General features: G+C 41.2%; 1 protein-coding gene across 4 annotated transcripts in view; it reads left to right on the forward strand.

Moving 5' to 3' along the window:
• The window catches only part of LOC125013091 (rho GTPase-activating protein 42), a 63,151-nt gene that overhangs the window by 21,121 nt on the left and 21,281 nt on the right, over positions 1 to 20,749 (forward strand). For all 4 annotated transcript variants that reach the window (XM_047593394.1, XM_047593395.1, XM_047593396.1 and 1 more), the window contains exon 4: positions 17,210 to 17,281. In XM_047593394.1, the coding sequence (XP_047449350.1) occupies positions 17,210 to 17,281 (72 nt within the window). The remainder of the gene's footprint in view (positions 1 to 17,209; positions 17,282 to 20,749) is intronic.

Genomic DNA, 20,749 nt, shown 5'->3' on the forward strand with positions numbered 1-20,749 from the left:
TCCGTTGATTGTCAGTGAACACGACACAATGGACCGTCCACTGTACACACAAGCTGTGACAGAAGCAGTTAAGGCTTCATGTTTTCTGTGATGTGATCTGGGCTCCGATAATTTGAAGCCACGTCAAGTGGACTTAGTTTTTTTCGTGCGTTAGACAAAAGGTGGCAGTTAAAACTACGGTTGGCTGGTTCTAAAGGTCGGAAAACAAGCCTCCAACTATGCTGAATGTCTGCAGACAAACCAGGCATGACGTAAAGGGCAAGGGCAAAACAGGGGGAGGATGGAGCGTATGTCCCACCTGGTGTGTTGCAGAATTTCTCCCGACCCATACCGTAATAGGCGACATAAAGATGTGTAAAAAAAAAAAAATAAACTTGCCACTTTGACATCAGTTGAATGATGCTTTTTGTTTATTAATTTAGATGGTGTGTCATACAAAGAACAATGTGGACTCTGTGAAACAGGTTCAGCTCATCTGAGGAGCCTGTGGATCACTTTTATGTCAGTGTTCAGTATATAAAAAAATAAAAACTCTGCTAGCTTCCCGGCTTTAAAGTTCAGCTTTCACTCAGTTTCACTGCATTGGTCTGTTTATACAGGAAAAAACAGGGCCTGCGCTTGGCACATAATTTGTAAAAGTAGACATTTTAGAGGGTGGGTTCGGAGAGTTGTCTCAAGGCAAAAATTACCCGAGTCCAAATACTTCAGCTCTGCATCTGATTTATCAAGTGTGATATGCAAATGAGCTTAGCTGCAGGTGAGCAGTCACAGGTGTTATATCTACCTGAGACATTTGCATTAGGACTCCGTTCTCCATGAAGGAGCAGACGGCGGAGTTTTAACAGACTTATTTTTTTCGATCTACATGGGCGGAATGTTTGATACAGAAAATATTTAGTTTGAAGCGGCACTTCAAAACTAAACGCTGTGGAGTTTATTGCAACATTGTGTTTAAACGATGTGTCATTTCCGTGTGGATGCACGCCTGTACTGTACCTCCGCTGCATTGTACAGACCACTGCCGCTACAGTTAAAATAAAATGATGTGAGCGTTTCCCTCCTGACATTCAACGTCGAGCTAAATTTTATGATGCAAAGAGTTGCCCTTTAAATATGTGGGTCACCTCTGTGCAGACTGCTTAGATTTATGGAATATTGTGCATTCCTAATCATTTTACATGCATAAAGGCACCACTGATAAATTCATATCAGCCGTAGAGCAGGACTTTTTTTTCTTTTTTTTCTTCTTGAATGCTCTGATACTTGTAAATTATTTAATCGCTGTAGATAAAGAACAGCCTGTAACATCCGCGTCAGCCGGGACTAGTTATATCAGGACAATTTAGCAAATGATGCGGGGCTTGAAGATGCCGAATCTTTTTTTGTGGAAGTAAACAACATTAACGCGCTTAATAAGTTCATCTTTTTTATTTTTCTCCCCCTATTTTTCTGACCAGCGCGTGCAAAATGCGAACGCAGTCTAGAACGTGCAATAATCATAACCACTAGAGACGAAATAATAATCTTTTCATGCACTGGTTCATTCTCAATCACCTCCGAGACTTGGGGAAAGAAAAACTCAAAAATATACATTTATTTTTGTATTCGCAATGTATGCAAGTGTTATATGAGAATGAATACTTGGCAGGTTTCACGGTGATACCTGTTAGGTAAAGGTTTTACATCATTTACCTTATAAATAGTAATATTTATAAGTAATACCTTAAGGAACCTAAGGTTTCCTTAAACTGCTTATCATAGTTAGTAGAGATCGACCAATAAAGATTTTTAGGGCCGATATCGATACAATATTTTGTTTTGTTTTTCAGCCTTGGCCGATATTTGGAGCTGGAAATAGTGTTTTTACTCCCTCCATATACATGATAAAAACGACACAATGATAACACATGTTTCAAGTCTCAATTCAACCAAAAACATAAACATTTATTGAACTATTGCTCTTATGCATTCAAAATAAACAGGTATAAAGAGATAGAGCACAAGCATTTTCCAGCTTCCAGCTGCACGCTCTCTGCTACAGGGAGAGGGGAAATGTATGGGCTGCACAGGCCCACTGATACTGATGCCCATACCAGTAAAACCGGCTGGACGACATATTGGTCGATCTCATGTTTTGCTGGCACTCAGCAGAATTTGTAACAAACTTGAGTCGATCCTGATTTGTAGCCTGCAGCGTTAAATATGGACCATGTGTAAGTTACCTGTCAGTGGAACTCCCGGTCTAAGCAAACGATGAAGGCAAAGGTGGGCACGAAAGCTTTTTCTGCAAGTGGTTACCAGCATTTATAAATAATATATCACACCGAGAGAACTATGGTGTTGATCTGTGCGTAATGTGATGTTATAGTAGTTGCTCTTCTTCCAGAAAGCTGATTTACAGCCGTTTTTTTGCCTCCGCCAAGGCTCCAGCATATGTCTGTGAGTCCGCCATGGGGCTGATGACTGGCAAGGATTTGGACGCTTAGGTTTTTCATGTCAGAAAGCTGTCAGAAATCCGGATGGCGCATAGAGGCGGCAGTGTTTTACAGCTTTTTCTGTTTCCAACATTTGTATGCGCACATAATAGAAATTGTGGAAGAAGACAGGCAGATATTAATGCATGTTTTTGTAGGTTTATTTCTTTAAAGAATCTATTTTCAAAGGGTGATGGGGGAAGAAAAAAAAAAAGCCAAGATGACAAGCAGAGACGGGCTGAACGGGATAAGAGAATTAAATGACGCCAGGGCTGAGTAGGAGGAAAGCTTATAGATGACAACAAAATGCATGATTTAAAAGTATTGGGAATAAACGTAATAAATCAAAGCAGCCATGACTAGTCACAGAAGCCACAGGATGCTGTTCTTCATTCATCTGTGTTAGATTTAATAAGTTAAAACCTATTCGTAGCGCGCACACACACACACACCCTTTCTACTTGCTTGAGCAGCATCCTCTTTGCATCATCTCTTCCCTCTTCACCCAGCAGTCGACTCTCATCTGATCTCAGGATCGTGCAAGAAACACATATCTGATCTCTGCACTCTGAGCTGGGGGTAATGTTAGGGATGGAGGAAAGAAAGCTTATTCTACTTACACGCACTTCAAATCTCTGGGGGTCCGAGTGCCAGCAATGTTACTAATGTCAAATGTAAACTTTTTAAATCCCCGTGGTATGAAAAATAACTTTTGGATATAGTTTTCCAAGAAGATTATACAGGGTTGGTGTTTACTTTCAACTTAAAGCAACCCTGTTTTTTTTTCTTTCTTTTTTTTTCTTTCTCTTTTTTTTTTTTTTTTTTTACAGCTCCTATAAATGAACTGTAAATTGCTAATGACTCACATGATGTGGGGGTGTAAAACTGTGATTGACACTGCTTAATAAGCTACAGCAGGTACCGTGCACAAGCTCGAGCTCAATTTTCTAGAAGCAGCCTGGTGATATACCAAGTTCAGTGATTATTAGGCAGGAGGCCAGGGCCGTGGCCAACGTCAAGCACAACTATGTCTGTCATTTCACAGTTCTCGCCGAGGCGAAGATTGGAGATCTTTACTGAATAATTAAAAATGCTCATTTATGTGGCCCTGGAAAAATCAACATGGGCTCGGCATCGGAGGATGCATTAATCGACTTCATTCCCACCACAACAAATGTAAGCTTCGATTAAAGGGGAGGAGAGAAACTCTATTTATCCCTTTTAGTATCTCTGTTAAAATGGACATTAGATAATATTCTAACATTTCACCTCTAAAAACAGAAATAACATGTTTTGCTGGATTATGAGCCATGCTACAGCTTTGTGTTTTTTTTTTTTTTTTGCTTCATGTAGTTTGTTGTCAAGAGGTGTCAACCTCTAACTTTACGAGCCCTTTGTACCAACATCACGATGAGTTCATTGTACTTCAATGGCCTTCACAGTCACCGGATCTCAATCCAATAGAGCACCTTTTTGATGTGGTGGAACGGGAGATTGGCGTCATAGATGTGCAGCCGACAAATCTGCAGCGATTGTGTGATGATATCGTGTCAATATCATCTCTGAGGAATGTTTCTAACGCCTTGTTGAAAGTATGACACCAAGAATTAAGGCAGTTGTGAAGGCAAATTTTTACTAGCAAGGTGTAGACGACCTAATAATACGTCCCTCTATATGAGCTTCCATATTATTGGCAATATTAGCTTAGTGCCAACAATAAAAAGACCCAGGTTGTTTATTTATTCCATATCGTACATGCTCCTAATCGTTTTTTATTACATGCTGCTTGATTGCAAATCCATCCAGTGCGTGGTGCAGACATTTAGCTTCAGTAACCTTCCTAACTACAGTCTGCATACCCTGTAATTTTCAGACACTGACAAACAGCTCACACTAATCATGTTCGCCAAGTGAGATCCACTGGTGTCAGGTGTTTCGTAATGGTTTCACATTTCTTTAGAGTCTTTAGAGACATTTCAGGAGCCTTTAACGAGAAACTTTTGCACTTTCAGCGCAGTTGTTGCTACCAAACATGTGTACACGTTTTATTTTGCTATAAATAATTCATTGCTAAGCTACAAAAGAAACATAGGCGACAACAAGCTAATTATTTGGCCACCGTGAGGAATAGAGAACAGACATTTCCTTTGCATGACTTGCATTCTCTTATTTAAACAACTGTGAGTCATGTCCACTCCGTGGTTGTCAAATCAATTTGTTGTATAAGGTTGCAGTCAAGTGCATCTTGAATGTTGAAGTTACGGTACAGACACACCAAACTGATGTAATGAACGAGGGACAATTGCGATGTAATCTCATGTTACCTGGGTTTGGACTACAAATTCGCGTTTGAAGTCGGCTGCAAACTCTTGCGTTGGCCTGGCAGATTTCCATTTCCTTCAGATGCTAGTTTCTGACAGCCGCGTCACTACCAGTGTCAACTATTGAGCTGCGAGGATTTAAAAAAATGAGGGACGACAGCATACAAATGTAGAAATGAGCTGTGTTTGATTGTCACAAAGAGGCTCCACTCATGCATATTCAGCTACCTCTTTCTCTCTCAAAGATATTTCTCTATCATTTTAAGAAAGATGAAAAGCTTATCTGTCAAAGCACTTCTCCTCATTGTCACACGAGAAAGCGTAGAAAGGGGATATTCCTTGAATGATTTCCAGATCCTCGTTGTCACAGTGTGTGCATCTGGTCGGATGGGAACGGGAGGGAAAGTGCAGATGACCAGAACATTTCGTGCTGATCTTTTGTGCAATTTGACAGCTGTTGGTCTGCAGAATGTAATTAGCGCTTCTCGAACCAACACATGTTCGCCAAATATATGAAATCTCTCCTAACAAGGGAAATATACTGTCCTCAACACTTGAAATACTATGAGCTAAACCATTTAAGACTCGACTCTCTGATACACTTAAACCCCAATCACTGCCAGATGGTGTTTCCCTTTTCAAGGTTTGTTCCTCTTAAGAGATTAGAGCGGGCAGATGTGGTGGCTGCGGCCACACGACGGTTTAAAGAAACTTGTCACGCTCACACTGAGTGGGTTCAAACTTTCAGAAGCAGTTCCTGAAATAAAACCCAGATTCTCATCTGGATGGAATCTGTGAACTAAAAGTAGAAGGACACGGGCAGATAAGAGTCGCTCGCAACATTTTCATGGACAGATTGAAATTCTTCTGATCAGAGATTCGTACTTAACTGTCTGCACGGACGCTAAATACAATGATCCAATACAATAACCGATCTATGTGTTTACAGGCCCCAAAACATCAATCACAGTGGAACTTAAGTACCAAGCACAAAGTGGTTCTACCTGCTGTGGAGTATTTATTGATAATACTGATTTAATTCAGTGGTGCTGCCCAAATAGATTCCAGCTTTGTTTAACAGCTTGTTCCTTTGTCTCCATGTTTGTCCCTCCTGTAAAACTCGTCGCATCAACCTGATGTTTACCCCACTTGCAAAATTCCTTGTGACCGTGCCAGATTAATATTGGAATTCTAGTGTCCATGTAAACACAGCAACCTGTGTGTCTCAAATCAAGCTTCCTGCTGCCCTGTGTGGATTGTTAACCAGCGCACTGTAAACCCCGAGGTCCATGGAGGAGACCGATATCTGCACGGTTTGTCAAGCTCGAAGCGTTTTATTGTCTGTTGGCTCTTTTATTTTTTTATTTTTGCTTTGTATTGGCTTGCCAACTATCCAAGTGTGTCTTCTCCCATAAAACTTACCAAATTCGAACTTAACAATAACAACAAAGAAAAAAAAAGATATATATATATATATATATATATAAAATTCCCGGTTGATAAGCCTTTCAGCAGAATAAAAAGATTGAAAATGGTTCAAGTTCTGCATGGTTTGAGAAGGTTCAGCACTGCTGAGCATGGATGGCATTTAGGAGTGGAAGGGCAGTGCCCTGATATTGTGGCTTTTGGAGTGATGATCATATCCCCCTGGGAGGCAGCCTTTTATGGCTGCAGTGGAAAACAGATTGAGTTTTCCTGTTGTTGTTGTTCCTGAAAGGAAAGGGGAAAACAATCAGGTAGCTTTTTATATTCTAAGGAATAGTTGCGTAAATCTGAGTTGTGACCAATTACTTTAAATTAAATTTATGTTTAGGAACAGTTATATGTTTAAAACATAGCTGTATAAAAATAATGTTTTTTTTTAATTTATTTTTTTATTCAAGTAGATGTTTCTTCTAAAGGCATTTTAATTGCGGGTTCAGAATTTATTTGTAAGTAACAGCAGGATTTTTCTGGAAGACTCTGGTCATGAAGAATACGCAAACTTTGTGTCCAGTCGAATAATTAAGGTAATAAAAACAACAGCATATTAAATATTAATGCTAAGTCCCTACGTGGATAAACAAGCTGGGAAAGTGCGACAAACTCCTCCTGTGCCATCTTCAAACTATGAGAAAGCCCAAGTATTTTCGGTAAACTGTCAGGCACAGTTATTTTTTGTGAGCAATAAGCAAAAGATACATCTTGTAATTCGATTCCCCTTTCCAACAAAACCCCTCACGGTTCCTCAAGGGCTGACTGGCTGCGGTGAGCTACATGTATTTCCCACGTTGGGAGTTTTCTCTTGGTTTACATTTTCTTTAAACACTTCCAATTAAACATAATTTGTCTGTTTGGCGCAGAACTGAAACCAAATGGTAGAAAGTGTGTCTGAATCTGTTTTCTCAGGATGTAACAGTACAGTAACTCTGCTCTGTGGGCACTGTGTGTTCTGGCCTGTGAACTGAGGAATGTCCCGCTGACCCTGAATCCACACTGTGAAATAAAGGCAGTCATTGTTCTCAGTCACGTCCACGGTGGCTTGTTTAATGAAAGTCTGAAAAGTATTTGGAATGAATATCATCAAACCTTCGTTCCGTCTGCCCCGCTGCTAAAGTAAACCTACGTTAGCGTGAGCCAAGATATGACTGTGTGTATCATTATTCACCTCAAGTCATTGAGGCGTGTGCACTGAAAGTCAAGATATTAACCCACCCCCCTCACACACACACACACACACACACCAATAAGTGTAGTTATTATAAACCGTGGTTACGGTCAGTGCTGGGAATGTAATAGCTTACAGATTACTAGTTGAAATTTAACTACTTTACGTCATGAAACTAATCCAATTCATTACATATGATGAATTTTTGTTTTACTTTTCCAACAAATATTTGAAACTTGGCGGTAAAAATGAAAACCTGTATGTAAACCAAGCAGTGTAAATAAATTAATGTCACCAAAACTTGACTGAGATTTGACTTGGTAAAGTGTTCGTTCTCTATCCAGAGACAGACAACGATTCACACTCGCACTCACACCTACGGCCAATTTATAATCACCAAGGAACCTAGTGATCATGTCTTTAGACGGTGGGAGGAAGCCTGAGTACCCAGAGAGAACCCACGCATACACCGTAAAGCCCCGGTAAATACCAAAGTGGTGCTGGCAGTTTATTTCATTTGACTGACAAGTGTTACATTAACTTACATTTTGATGTTGACAGCATTTTCACTGCGTGTAAACAGACTTCACACTTCACACTAAATGCGGAGCCCTTTCCTGGTTTCAGAATGAACATTTTTGCTGGATTTTTCAGCAGGCTCCATTTGCATGCGTTGAATTGATTGGCAGGTAAGATTCCTGAGCAAACACGAGAAACAATAGGGAAAAAAAAAATAAAATAAACACAATGCTCGTAATGTGAGAGCGCATGCTGCCAAATGCATGGAACCTGTCTACGCTGGGAGACAGCTGCTAGTTGTCTGTCTCGTGATCCTTCCTGATGGCGATGCACTTTATTTATCTAAAGGGCTTTACTGTGCTGCATTGTCTGGGAAGCTGGCAAGGGAAGGATTCCTGCATGGTGAAAAGACACAAAGCGCCCAGAATGAATTATGAATTTTACATATGGTTGTTTTTTTTAGGAAAAAGAACATATTTGAATGGAACACGTTTTCACCAAGATTTTGATTAGTGGCTGTGATTTAACAATTTTCTCTCAGCAGCAGATTACAGTGCTGTTTTGTTCTCTGTAATTCAATTACAGAATGCTGTTGTAACATGTGACTTTACATTTAATCAGAATTTCCAAAAAAAAAAAAACACACAAAACATTTCCATGCAATGAGATTACCCAAAGGTTTAGTTATGTAAATTTACACGTACATGTACATCATACCTCAGGTTAATGCACTTTTTGCTACATAGAGTCAGTAAAAAAAGAATAAAATATCTTCTAGTGAACAGATTCTCTGCTATGTTGACATCAGTGTGTAGTTGGTGTAAACCACCATCACATGATATGCAAACCTGCTGGTGCATGGTCCACCAGGTCCACAGGACAGTGGCTCCATGTTGGTTTGCAGACTGTGCCCTCCTGGGCCCCATGGAGAAAGGCCTGGTTGCCAGATGCTCGCCGGCAAGCTTCCGTACCAGGTCTTGCTTGCGTGCCTTTGTTTTTCTAATACGGCCGAGGTACTGGAGCTCCACCTCCTCTGAGACCCACACTTGGGAGACCCCTATGAAGAGTTTTTGCCCCTGACGACATCTAAGAATAACAGGGACACACCCTCATCCCTCACCATGTGAAGGTGGAGATTCTATGAGGGGCATCATCTGGCATTACCTGCTTAGCCGGTTGCCAACGCAGACTGACTAAGGATGGACTTATTTTACTGTGATGATGAGTAAATATTGTAGAATAATCCCACACTAGTAGTAAAGCAGGTTTGCATGGCCCAATGTTGGCACTGCCTGCTGATGTGGAAATCCAGAGACAGCTCAGAGAATATTTAAACTGCTACGTCTGTAATGTCAATTGCGACACGACCGGCTACCATAATAATTGTAGTCTGCGCGCAACTTTTTTTTTTTCACTTTTGGGGACAGCTTTATCCGGGGGAACGGGGAACTGTCATCCAAAACGGGAGCTGTCCAAAGAAATCGGACACGTCTGGTCACTTTAAAAGAAAAACAAACCACCAACTCCTCTTGTTCTTCATTTTTTGGGACCTTTCTATCTTCACCCCACCTCGCAGTGACGCAGAGGAGAAGCACTACATTGAAAATGGTCCAGTCTGAAGAAGTGTCTCTTTCAAATATTCTGGTATATTAAAAATCCTATCATAAAAAATATGATTAAAAAAAATACCGGTATTCGGTATGAACCAGTGTACCGCCCAGCCCTAGCTCAGTGTAACTGTTTTAAAACCATACCGCAGCAATTCCTCTCCTTCTAGTCTTGTTATCTTCATGCCTTCTCTTTGTTGTGTGTCACTTTGACAAAGCAAGGCGGTCGATTCATCCGAGTGTCTTCTCACAGCTTAGACGGCCGTTTGTTGGCAAGCATGCAGGGCGAAAGCAGGCGTTTAGGCATTCACCGGAAGAGCTCCGGACTGACGATGTATTTCCTGTCGCGTGCTGACACACCTCTCCACATGAGAAGTTTTATGTCCCGATATATCAACCTGCAGCTTCACCATCCATACATTAATTAACGCATGATTGATGGTACTTACACATCTAATTTATTTCGGCAGACAAATGATCCTGCTCACTCACTGCCAGCTTGACTGAACTCACTGACAGCTAGCTCCGTTTTTAGCAGCCAACTGGATTCTTAATGACGCCAGTTGGGTTGATGTTGTAAATGTTTATTTTCAACTGTTGGGAAGGCAGTGTGGGGACAGCAAAGCTTCCTCTTATTCCTCTCCGTCTGAGGGTGTATTCTGTGGTTTTATATTTATCCGTTCACAATAATAGCAGACTCGACTAATACACAACACAATTGTACAAATGGCTTTGTTGATATTCACAAGTTTTGTAAGTAGTGTTGTCAAGATGTTAACTATTTGTTTTACTGGTGCTATTCACTTATTTCATTAACCCTCAGGCATCCTTTTAGTTTACTACCGTGTTAGCGCTGCCTGCATATATGACTTTGAGTATACACACACACAAGCCCCTCATAATAGCCTGCTAAGCTCAATAACACAAGCACAAAAACGAATGTAATAACAAACATTTCACGCATAGGCCCTATAATGGGGAAGTGGATGCTTTTAGTGTTGAACACTAAAAATGACATATTTGGGCATTTTTCTCATAATTGAAACCCTAATATTCCAGAATGAATGATTTTATTGTGTCATAGCTGAGAGATCAGAAATGTTGTTAAAATGGAAGTCAATGGGACATTGTTGTCTGCTAAGTTTCCAAGAAGGTAGTAAATGTTAAATCTGATGCTACACAAAAACTAACAATGCAGTCAAGTCAATATTTTTTACATAATCTTGGTCATAACCAAAGCTGATCTGAAAAAAAGTGGGCCAACCATCCAACATTAGTTTTATGGAGAATAGTAAATTTTTCATGTTTTTTTTTTTTTTTTTCATAAAATCAACAGTGACTTCAAGTAATCAGACTGGCATTTTAAGGGTTAAAATTTCTCAAAATAATTGAATTTTTAATAGTTTTTTAAAGTAATGAAGTGGGATTTATGCAAAAAATCTGAAAAAAAATATTAATCTGTTAAGTTTTTATTGCACTTTTTGGACGTTATTGTCCACTAAGGTTAAGAGGGTAGTAATTCTTTATCATGGTGCTCTGTTGAAGTATTAGACTTAATTGTTTTAATTTCAAAATCTATGTAGAGATGTGCCGTATGCACTAACACAGCCAAAATGGCAGCCAAATAAAGAGGGAAATTTTGCACAGATGGACCAAAATGTCCCCAAGGGTTAAAGGCCCCAAATTAAACCAAAGGGACGTCACTCAATCACCAGATTTGAGAAAGTTTGAGCTGTAAAACTTCCTTAAACCACTTTTATTTTCTAACTCGAAATATCTACGTGAAAAGGAGAAAGTTTAATAGAGAAACAGACAGACCACAGTGTCTTAAGTCTCAAGAAACATTACTATGTATCACAGTCACCCAAACTGTGCTTAAAACAAACAACAGAGGATCCTCATGGGACCCACAAACCAGCTACACTGTCTCCATTTCAGCAGCTTCTTCTTCTTATCCTTGCTTAACAGCTTACTCTCCGATAAAATGTCTAGGGCGAATGTGTCACATCTACTGTGTGCGACTCCGTCTGCAGAGGGTTTGTTTTCATTTCATAGCTCATAAAAGTTAGGGGAGGATGACTTTTCAGCTTGCTGCAGGTGCCAGTGCTGCACTAGATAAAGATTTAGCTCTGCAATGAGAGTGTTACCCCCTGCCGTACACACACACACACACACACCCACACACACACACACACACACACACACATACATATGCCTCACCCTGCAAAACAATCTGCAGGCTGAGGCGACAGACACACTCCCTCTTTTAATAAAGGTCGTATCACACCGTCAGCATGAAATAGGACGTTTTATTCTGTCATGATGATGAGGGCAATAATGTTTATTATGCATTTAACACATTAATTAGGTTTGGGGGGCTTTGCTTACACCTACTTTAATGAGTTAGGCTAATTCCTCTTGGCTGTCGCTGCTGTCACTGTGGTTATTGGTGTGAGTGTTGCTGATACTTTTATTCGATGCCGCTGGCTATTACTCGCCGTTATACGACTCAACACAAAGAAGTGCAGATGTCTGGCACACGGCTGCAGTCTTTTTCACGTATGGAAAATCGCGGGCCATATTACGCCACTCGGAAGCGGCGCTTCCAGCAGCATTCGTTAACACGGCTACACTTGTCAAGATCTCATTTGAGGGGCTTTAGTTGTTCGTTCGTACGTTAAAGCTAATGAAGAAGGCAACAAAAAGACCTGTTCGTGGTCTCATAATGGAAAGAATATTTATATGCAGTTTATTTATTATTGTGTTGAATATAATGCAGACTTAAAGTATATTTGTCCTAACATGAATAGGTTGTTAAAAATTCAAGGTTTGTCTCTGCTTCAGTGTCCATTGCTTTGTTGGTGCTGTGTAGAAAATAACAGGTATATTGAAATAAAATCACAATTAGGCGCTTCTTGTTGTTTTCTTCTTCAAATGTTAGCAGTGTCAGTATATTTCTGACCTGTTTCTGTCAAAGGATTTTCCTAAATTATCACAGCTGGAAAGCACAGACCTAAAAAAAAAAAACAAAAAAAACAAAAACAAAAACACCACGTACTTGTCAAAGATCGCCTTTTTCCAGAAAACTCTCTCTCTTCTCCGCCTGCAGCCACGTTTGCTTGGATAGTATCTGTGAAAGCAGAAGCGCTAAACAACAAACAAACATGCTTTTTCCTTTTTTTTCCTGTTTTTTTTTTTGAGTGATAGTGCCGCATGGTGACTGAGCACACTTTTATGTTCCAACTTCATCCAGCGAGAAAATGGGAAGATTGGTGCGTATGTGTGTGTATTCATAGCATTCACATACCAAGAGATTCAGCTCATTCACAGAGACGAAGCTGAGCTTTAGGTGTATTAGGCTGACTTTGCAGTGGGAGGAAGATGTCAAAACGGGACATAAAGCCAGGGACAATAATATACTACCCAGTTATACAATTGTACACTGCAGCCCGTGGCATGGAGCAATTCACAGCTGAATACTCTTTGAAGAACCACAGGCATAAATGAACAGAAATAGAACTCACACTTTATGCACGTCAAGCTGTTCCAGTAGATCTGCACTCACTTGCCAGTTCATTAGGTACACTGGTGGAAAACAAACGAGTCCTGCACTAAATCTTGGCTTCCTGAAGGTTCTGGTATTCGGCATTTGTTTCACATAACTGAGAGAGCTGCGTTTTCATTTTGGAGGCTGTGGTTTGTAGAACTATTAAGTTGTATTGTTGTGTGATTGACACTGGGGCTAGGCTAAATAACGGAAACGCATTAGTGTTTGATTCAACACAGTTTAACTGTACCAACAAACTGCATCCTCCAAAATAATGATAGAGTTGAACTAGGAATTAGGGCTGAAGGGGGATTTAGTGCTGGAATGCATTCCTTTTCACCTGGTGTAATACACAGTCAAAAAATGCGGGAAGTCATAAGCTAATGGTTAACTTGATAGAGCTATTTTCCTAGGTTTCTTTTTGCTTTAAGGAGATACTGGCAGACAGAATGTGCCAAGGCCCTTCGGAGCATTTATATGGAAAGACTGAATGATGCAACTTCAGACTATTTAGATATTCAAATTTAAACCATTTCTAAAGTTATTTGTGACAGGGGCAAATATCAGTGGGCACACTCTGCACTGTTCAATTCGATCTGGCCTTTGTGCCGTTCTGCACTGTCTTCGCAAATTAACCTCAGAATAACACTTTTGATCCACCTGATATTTGGACTGGTAAAAAGCAAGAGCAGGGAAAACGCTGCACATTGACATTCCTCTCCCTATCTGGTAATGAAATTGCTTAGCGCTATTGCATCCTTTCAAGCATAACACTGTGCTCGCTCATATGGATTTAATCCTGTTGAGAGACGCCGTTTCTGAGGGCATTCGGCACAATGCCAGTTTGAAAGTAATCCATTCAGTCTTAAATAAGTTGCACTCTTTCAAGTGCTTACAAGTCATCAGCTTACAGGAGATTAATGATCAAAACTGATTGGCTATCTTTAGCATTTTAAATCTGGACATGATTAGTATTTTTTTGTTTTTTTTTTGTTTATATTTCCCAAAGGTTTGCATATAATGTGCATGAACTGGCACTAGCTGTACTCCACTGTTAATTATTTTTGAAATAGAAGTTTCTTCTCATTCCATTGTGTAAATTTGAGCCTGACTGTAGCAGTCAAACATCAGGGTACTGCACAGTCTGGTTATAGGTACCATTAACTTCCAGAAATAATTCAGCTCAACAGCGATACCGTGCAGAACTCCAGCAAAGAACAAGAAGGATTTTAGTTCCTGCTTTTTATTCAATTCTGAATATTGGACCTTAATCTCAAAAGCCTCGAGTGCTGTATATTTAATTGTGCTGTCCATTCAACTGAAAATGAAAAAAGATAATGATATTAGGATTCTACATCTAAAGCATGGTAATACTACAGGCTCAATTAGACTGAAAGCATGAGAGATAAGACAGAGGAAATGACATTATCACACTGGCTGAGTAATATAATACTTTGTGTTGACACAGTAGATTACATGATGACTTTGATATGACTGGAGGATTATAACAGCTAGATTTGATGACCATCAAATGTCCTCTACGCATCCCGTGGAGTGTCATTTGAATTGGCTTTATTTATCCTGCAGACGTGCTCTCCTCCTAATGCCTCCGAACTCTCATTTGTTGTCGGGACATATTTCAAGTTGACATGGATTTGCATAGAACCCATAAAAATAAGGGTTGCAAAAAAAAAAGAAAACTCAAACTATGTAATTATTTCAGATGTTTGTGTCATCGTCTTTAAAGAACTTCACCTCGTGCATGTTTAAAAAAAATGGTAAAAATGAATACCCTGATATAAAACTGTAATCCCAGTATGGCGTGACTAGTGAGAGTGTCACCCTACCAGCTGATGTGCGAAGGCCTCCGGTGTTTAGATTTCTCTTCCAATTAGCACCAGTTTCTGTCGGGTTGCGATTGGTGGTTCACTACTGACTGTTTTTATTTTATTTTAAGGCCAATTATTACTTGGTGTGCAACGAAACAATCCCGTCAGTAAAGGCGTTATCATTAGATAAAATAAACCAAAATGTACTTTAGGGTCCACGGCTCCACACTTTACTTTATCTTGAATAGAGCCATTAATTAGATCTTTTTATTGATTTTTAACAATGCATACAAAAAACAGATATAAACCTCCCTGCCCCCACCCACCTGGTTTCATTCAGTTATATTACCTTGCCCTCCAGGGCTTCAATTATGATTGTCCAGCACGGCGTATTAGGGTTACTTATTAATAATAGTAAGATCACCTGCAACTCATAGTAGAGGCAATGGCATTGAGTTACATTCAGATAAAAAGTCCGGTGGTTGAGTTTAATTGGTTCGTCAAAGTATAGAGCCATTAATTATTGCCCTACAACTTTCACCTGCATGTGATGGAGTGTCTGGAACCACTTTACTGCTCACTAAACACTGAACTACTACGTAAAGTGCTGCGTGAAAGTTTTACACGCGGCTCCAGATAAACTCTGCAACGGGGATCGCAATGATCCCCCAACACACACGGAGACAGAGCCATGAAGAAATATCCCAAGCAGCAAAGACACTTGCTCCAACTCACCGAACAATGGACTCTGAAAGTCCCCCGTGGTATCAGGCGCCAGGATCTTAGCGGCAGAGCCTTTAAGTCTTGTCAGTTTTAAGCTGAAGCCGACACACGTCGGACTTGTTCCAGCCCAACTCCTCGTCGCCAGTTCACGCCTCGTCCTTCCTCTCCGTTCCCGAGTCGTCTGGCTGTAACACCTGCCTCTTTCTGCTGCATCAAACACTATTAGCACAAACCATTCACTCCATACGTAATATCCAAGACGAATGGGGTTGTTATGAGATAATCAGTGTTATTCATTCATCTCTGTGTAGTTCATGTCTTGGCTCATTGCTGTGTGTTATGTAGGGAGCAGTGCACGAGTGATTGTAGTATTAGCGTGTGAAAGATTGGTCTATATTTGAAAGACCATGGATATCACGGTGTGATTACAGTACAATGCATTATTACTGCAAAGCTACGGACTTACGCTACAGGCTTGCATCATCCCACATCACTGCATGTTAAAAGGAGAAGGAAAACAATGCGGGCTCAGGGAGATTGTAGCTCCCCTTTGAAGTCAGTCATCCTGGTGATGGAGCTGACAGGGGTATTTTTGGACAATGGAAATGCACTGTGATTAATGGTTCAAAACAAAAACTCTATCCCAAGACGGTGCGTGTGTGCGTGTGTGTGTGTGTGTGTGTGTGTGTGTGTACAGAGGAGCGGAGAGTCCATCCGAGCCAACACCACTAAATTAGTGCTAGTATCATTGATGTATTATAGAGCTCAGCCCTTAGTTTATCACATACACTCACCACACAGAATAACACCTTAAATCAACCTAAGAGCCATGTCATTTGTGACAGCGCCTTCCCGTAGAGCGGCCCCACAAGTCTGATGTCATCTGAGCTCGGTGGGTGAAAGCCCATCCAGGGGAAAATTCAGAAGCAGCTTAATGGCACCTTTTGAAACCGCTCACCCGCAAGGATGGAGCGTGGAACGTAATTGCCGCAATATATCTCACCTTATCAGTTTCTGTCTCGGGTAAAAAAAAAAAAAAAAGGAGAGAGAGGGTTCCTGGAGAGGCCTTGTACTCCGGTCGTGGCACGGGAGAGGTCACCAATATGTAGAGACATACCTCAAAAAAAAAATTTAAATGCATTGCGGGCTGCTCTTGTAAAGCTCCCTCATCTGCCGTGCTGTGTCATATTTCAGCCCGGTTTGACAACGCTGGTGCTTCACAGCTCTCGTAAAAAGGCTCAATTTTCTTCTGCCTAGCGGTACCACTGTTGAGTGCGCCATCTCGTATCTCATTCTGGGGCCTCGCCGGCAACACATTGTTCATTGTCACCGGTTTAAGCGATATTAATGAATGCGATCGCTCCATCCGCGGCATCTATTTGGACTCGGTGCAACTGATGGTTTTCATTCATAACTTCTCGCGCGGCACATCTGAAGAGGAAGCGCGTAGTGGTAAAACCGGATGAGTGCTAGATTAGGTTTTTGTGTTATTTTTCTCACGTGTCTCCTGCTCTCTGCTTTTTACCTTCTGCTTTATTTCAGATTCAGAATGCGGACGACGTTCTGATTACACCGTTGGAAAAGTTTCGGAAGGAGCAAATCGGCGCAGCGAAGGTAAGAGACCACCTACACGAGCAATTAGCAGCGGAGCGGCGGCGAATATATCATGTGTTCTGACGCCCCAGCTTCTTCTCTCCACCCCCCTTCATCTCCCCTACAGTATGTAAATCATTAATTAAAAGTACAACATGACACTGCCAAGACAAGTGGCCCGCTCCTAATTAATCAGACGAGTCGGAGGCAAAAACAGAGACGTTAATTTGCAATAGCGAGATTAAAAAATGTCAAGATTTTTAGACTTTTCTAGTTTATATTTAGTTAAAGACGACACGTTGAACTCAACAACTATCTGTCACTGGCAGAAAAATGATTTCACACTGACTGTGTTTTCCAAATTAAGTTTCAACTTTTGAAAACCACATTAACAAATAGAACTATTTCCAGCCGCGTTTCTTTTCATGTGGCGAACATTTAAACCTCATGAACTTGCATCGGCTGAATTATTGCTTTTCCCGTTCTTGTAATCTGATTACTGTAACCCTGTTACATGTAATGCAGCCCCCCCCCTCCACCCTATCGGATGTAGAGGGCTGATATCAGCGGGGGTTCGGCAGCGTTGCTCCGAGGCATCCTGGTTCCGCCGTGGAAGCTGCTGTTGAGGCTGAACTTTACTGTGTGGGTTTTGTTGCCACAAGCCACTCTTTCATTCCTGGCCAACGCGAAGGCATAAAATGAAAGTACAGCAGCTAGTGTGTGGTCAGTCCCTCGGTGAGATCACACACGGACGGGCTGGTAGAAGTCGAGCCTTTACTCCTCAGCTCTCCCACTGAGCGCGCGAGTCCGCCGTTAACTCTACACTGGACCATGAATCATTTGCGCATCTTTACATAGTCCAAGCCCTGTTGCGAGGGAGGGAGAGAGCCGAAACCTCAAAGTCTAGCCCTCTCCCGTTTTTGATTTATTTTACATGACTTCAGAACCGCTGGTCTGCAAAAATAGTCTTCGTACTGTACTTCATTGGTCTCTTCACAAGCCGGCCTGCGATGTGCTGCAGAGGAACGATTTCTCTTTTTACTGCTGAGGTGTGAACGTCAGTCTCTCTATATTTTTTTTTTCTTTTCCCGCTCAGACTAAATAGCTTCATGTCTCAGCTATCACATGTATCTACCATAATGAAATCGCACATTTTGCTGCCATTTCTTTCCCCTCCTCCGATCCATCACGGCGCTCAGTGTTATTGCACTGACTGTGTATGTTTATAAAATGGTTTCTTAAAAGCCACAGCCCCCGTCACTCCCACTACCGCTTATTTCCTCCAACCACTTCCTCCTAATGGCTCTCTCCTCCTACGGCCTATCCCCGGCTAAACATTAGCCCAACTAGAGTGAGATAAAAGGCAGACATCACGAGTGGCTGAGCAACTTTCCGCTGTTCCGAGAATCTGGAGAGATCTGCAGGCTGTCTGACCCTTCCAGTTACTGCGCTTGGAGTCTGAGAACATCAGATGGACAAATGGGGAGCTCTTGCCTTATATGGGTGTACTGTGAGTAATCCCACAGAGGTTGCGTACCAGTGTATCAGCTTCGGAGGCACAAGCACGACACTTCCAGGGCCGTAACACACCAGCAGATTGACTGCAGCGCCATAGGACATATTAGGCACAGTCTGCCTCACACAAGGCTGAAACAAATGTTTTGGAATAAACCCCGTCGAGCTTTGCACAGAAAATACGCCTGGTGAAAGCCGTGAGAACCTAAAACAGTCATTTCGATCTTTCGCTGGAGCTCCGTACGTGCCGGCTGCCGAACTGGGATGTAGATCTGAGATTGTTGTTACACTTCTTTATTTTTAGTTTCAGATATATATTTTTTTTTTGCTGTGAGCCGAAACTTCCCATTGAAAGGGCCGTGCTTTCACAAGTGAAATAAGAAATGAAAATCTGTCCCGCTTTCGGTCATGTGTGTCACTGTGTCAGCGTGGCAGTTTTCACCAAATAAATTCCTGAGTGATCTCCTACAGCACTGATATCTGAACTCACACACTGGCCTTCCACAACTTGAGAGCAATTGGTGATTAAGTCCCCGAAGCTTGGTCACCTCTATTTCACTGTTTTCTTGCTTGACAGATTTTTAAGACCTTTATATTTAAACCCCAGGGACAGTTTCCCAAGAAAATACCAGGGGGTGTCTGACTAGTGAAATTTTGACACTATTATTTCCCTTCGAGGGCCCTTTTTCAACATTAAGGACACTACAGGGGTCCCACGCTGTCGGAGTGTGGAGAATTAGTGCAAACACACCCAGATGGGTGTCAGATGGCCACAGATAATTTGCGTTGTCCTACAAAGGATGTTCAAACATCAAATGATTCTTGGCTAATTATGGTTCCCAAAGGCAGACGTGGCATTTGAATTCATGCTACAAAATCCCAAAATACACCACCCAAGAAACTGTGGAGTAAAGGGATCAATTAAAGGGGTTTGTGGTTACGCTCCCCAGATGTGAGCTACTCGCAAACATTTTCAATAATACACATGCAAACTGTACGTCCTTACACAGTCGTTAACCTTGGCGTGGTAGGATAAATCAGTACTCTTAGGGAAGTAGCTTTTTTCAGTTCACATGACAGAAAGTCTGCAATTCTCTCATCCCTCTTGAACAGATTTTTTTTTTTTTTTTTTAAATACAGGCAATCAGGGCTGGGTAGAAGAGATCGCAGTAATTCTCGGTGGAACTTCTGATAATATGATAATTTGGAAAATTCTTGAGGAGCATGAAAATCCTCCTTCAGGCCCTTTCATAGATTTCTAAAATACTCTGCCTGAACTACTAATTTGGGTCTGATATGGTTATTCCACTTGTTCCACTTCCAAAAAAAAAAAAATCTCTAAGAAATATCCCTCACTGAAAATCTATACAAGTCCCTGGATATACAAATATGTCTGCTTTTAAAAAAAATATAACTTTTTGAAAAAAATATGTCTCCTCGCTCAGTTTGTATGTAGTGCAGGCTTCAGGTTTCTACATCATACTATTTTAAGTAAGTTGCCAACTGGATCAGGATTCGCTTCAAGTGTGATTTTAAGATTTTTAAGTTAAAGAAAGCCTGAATGTGCAGTAATTGATTCTGTACAGTAAAGCTCAAACATCTAAACATGTAGAGGGCCGCCTGAATGGCCTCAGGTTCGCTCCACCAAAGGGGACCAAAGCAATAAACCTTATCTTAATTGTACTGTATCCTGTAGAGGGTTGCAGAGGGCTGGGGCTTATCCCAGCTGGCACTGGGGTACATGAGGCGGGGTACACCCCCGGACAAGTTGCCAGCCTTTTCACAGTGTGCAGTAAAACAACCATTCCGACCCACATGCACACCTATGCTAACCACCTGTGAGGTGATAGTGCTAAGCATTAGTAAAAGTAATCATCAAAACCAAAGTCAATTATTATTCCATCAACTTATCATATAATTGTTTGAGCAGTTACCTACCTGCAGACTTTATGTAACATAGGCTGCGAACACATT

This window comes from Mugil cephalus, chromosome 9 (assembly GCF_022458985.1).
Source record: "Mugil cephalus isolate CIBA_MC_2020 chromosome 9, CIBA_Mcephalus_1.1, whole genome shotgun sequence".
NCBI lineage: Eukaryota > Metazoa > Chordata > Actinopteri > Mugiliformes > Mugilidae > Mugil > Mugil cephalus.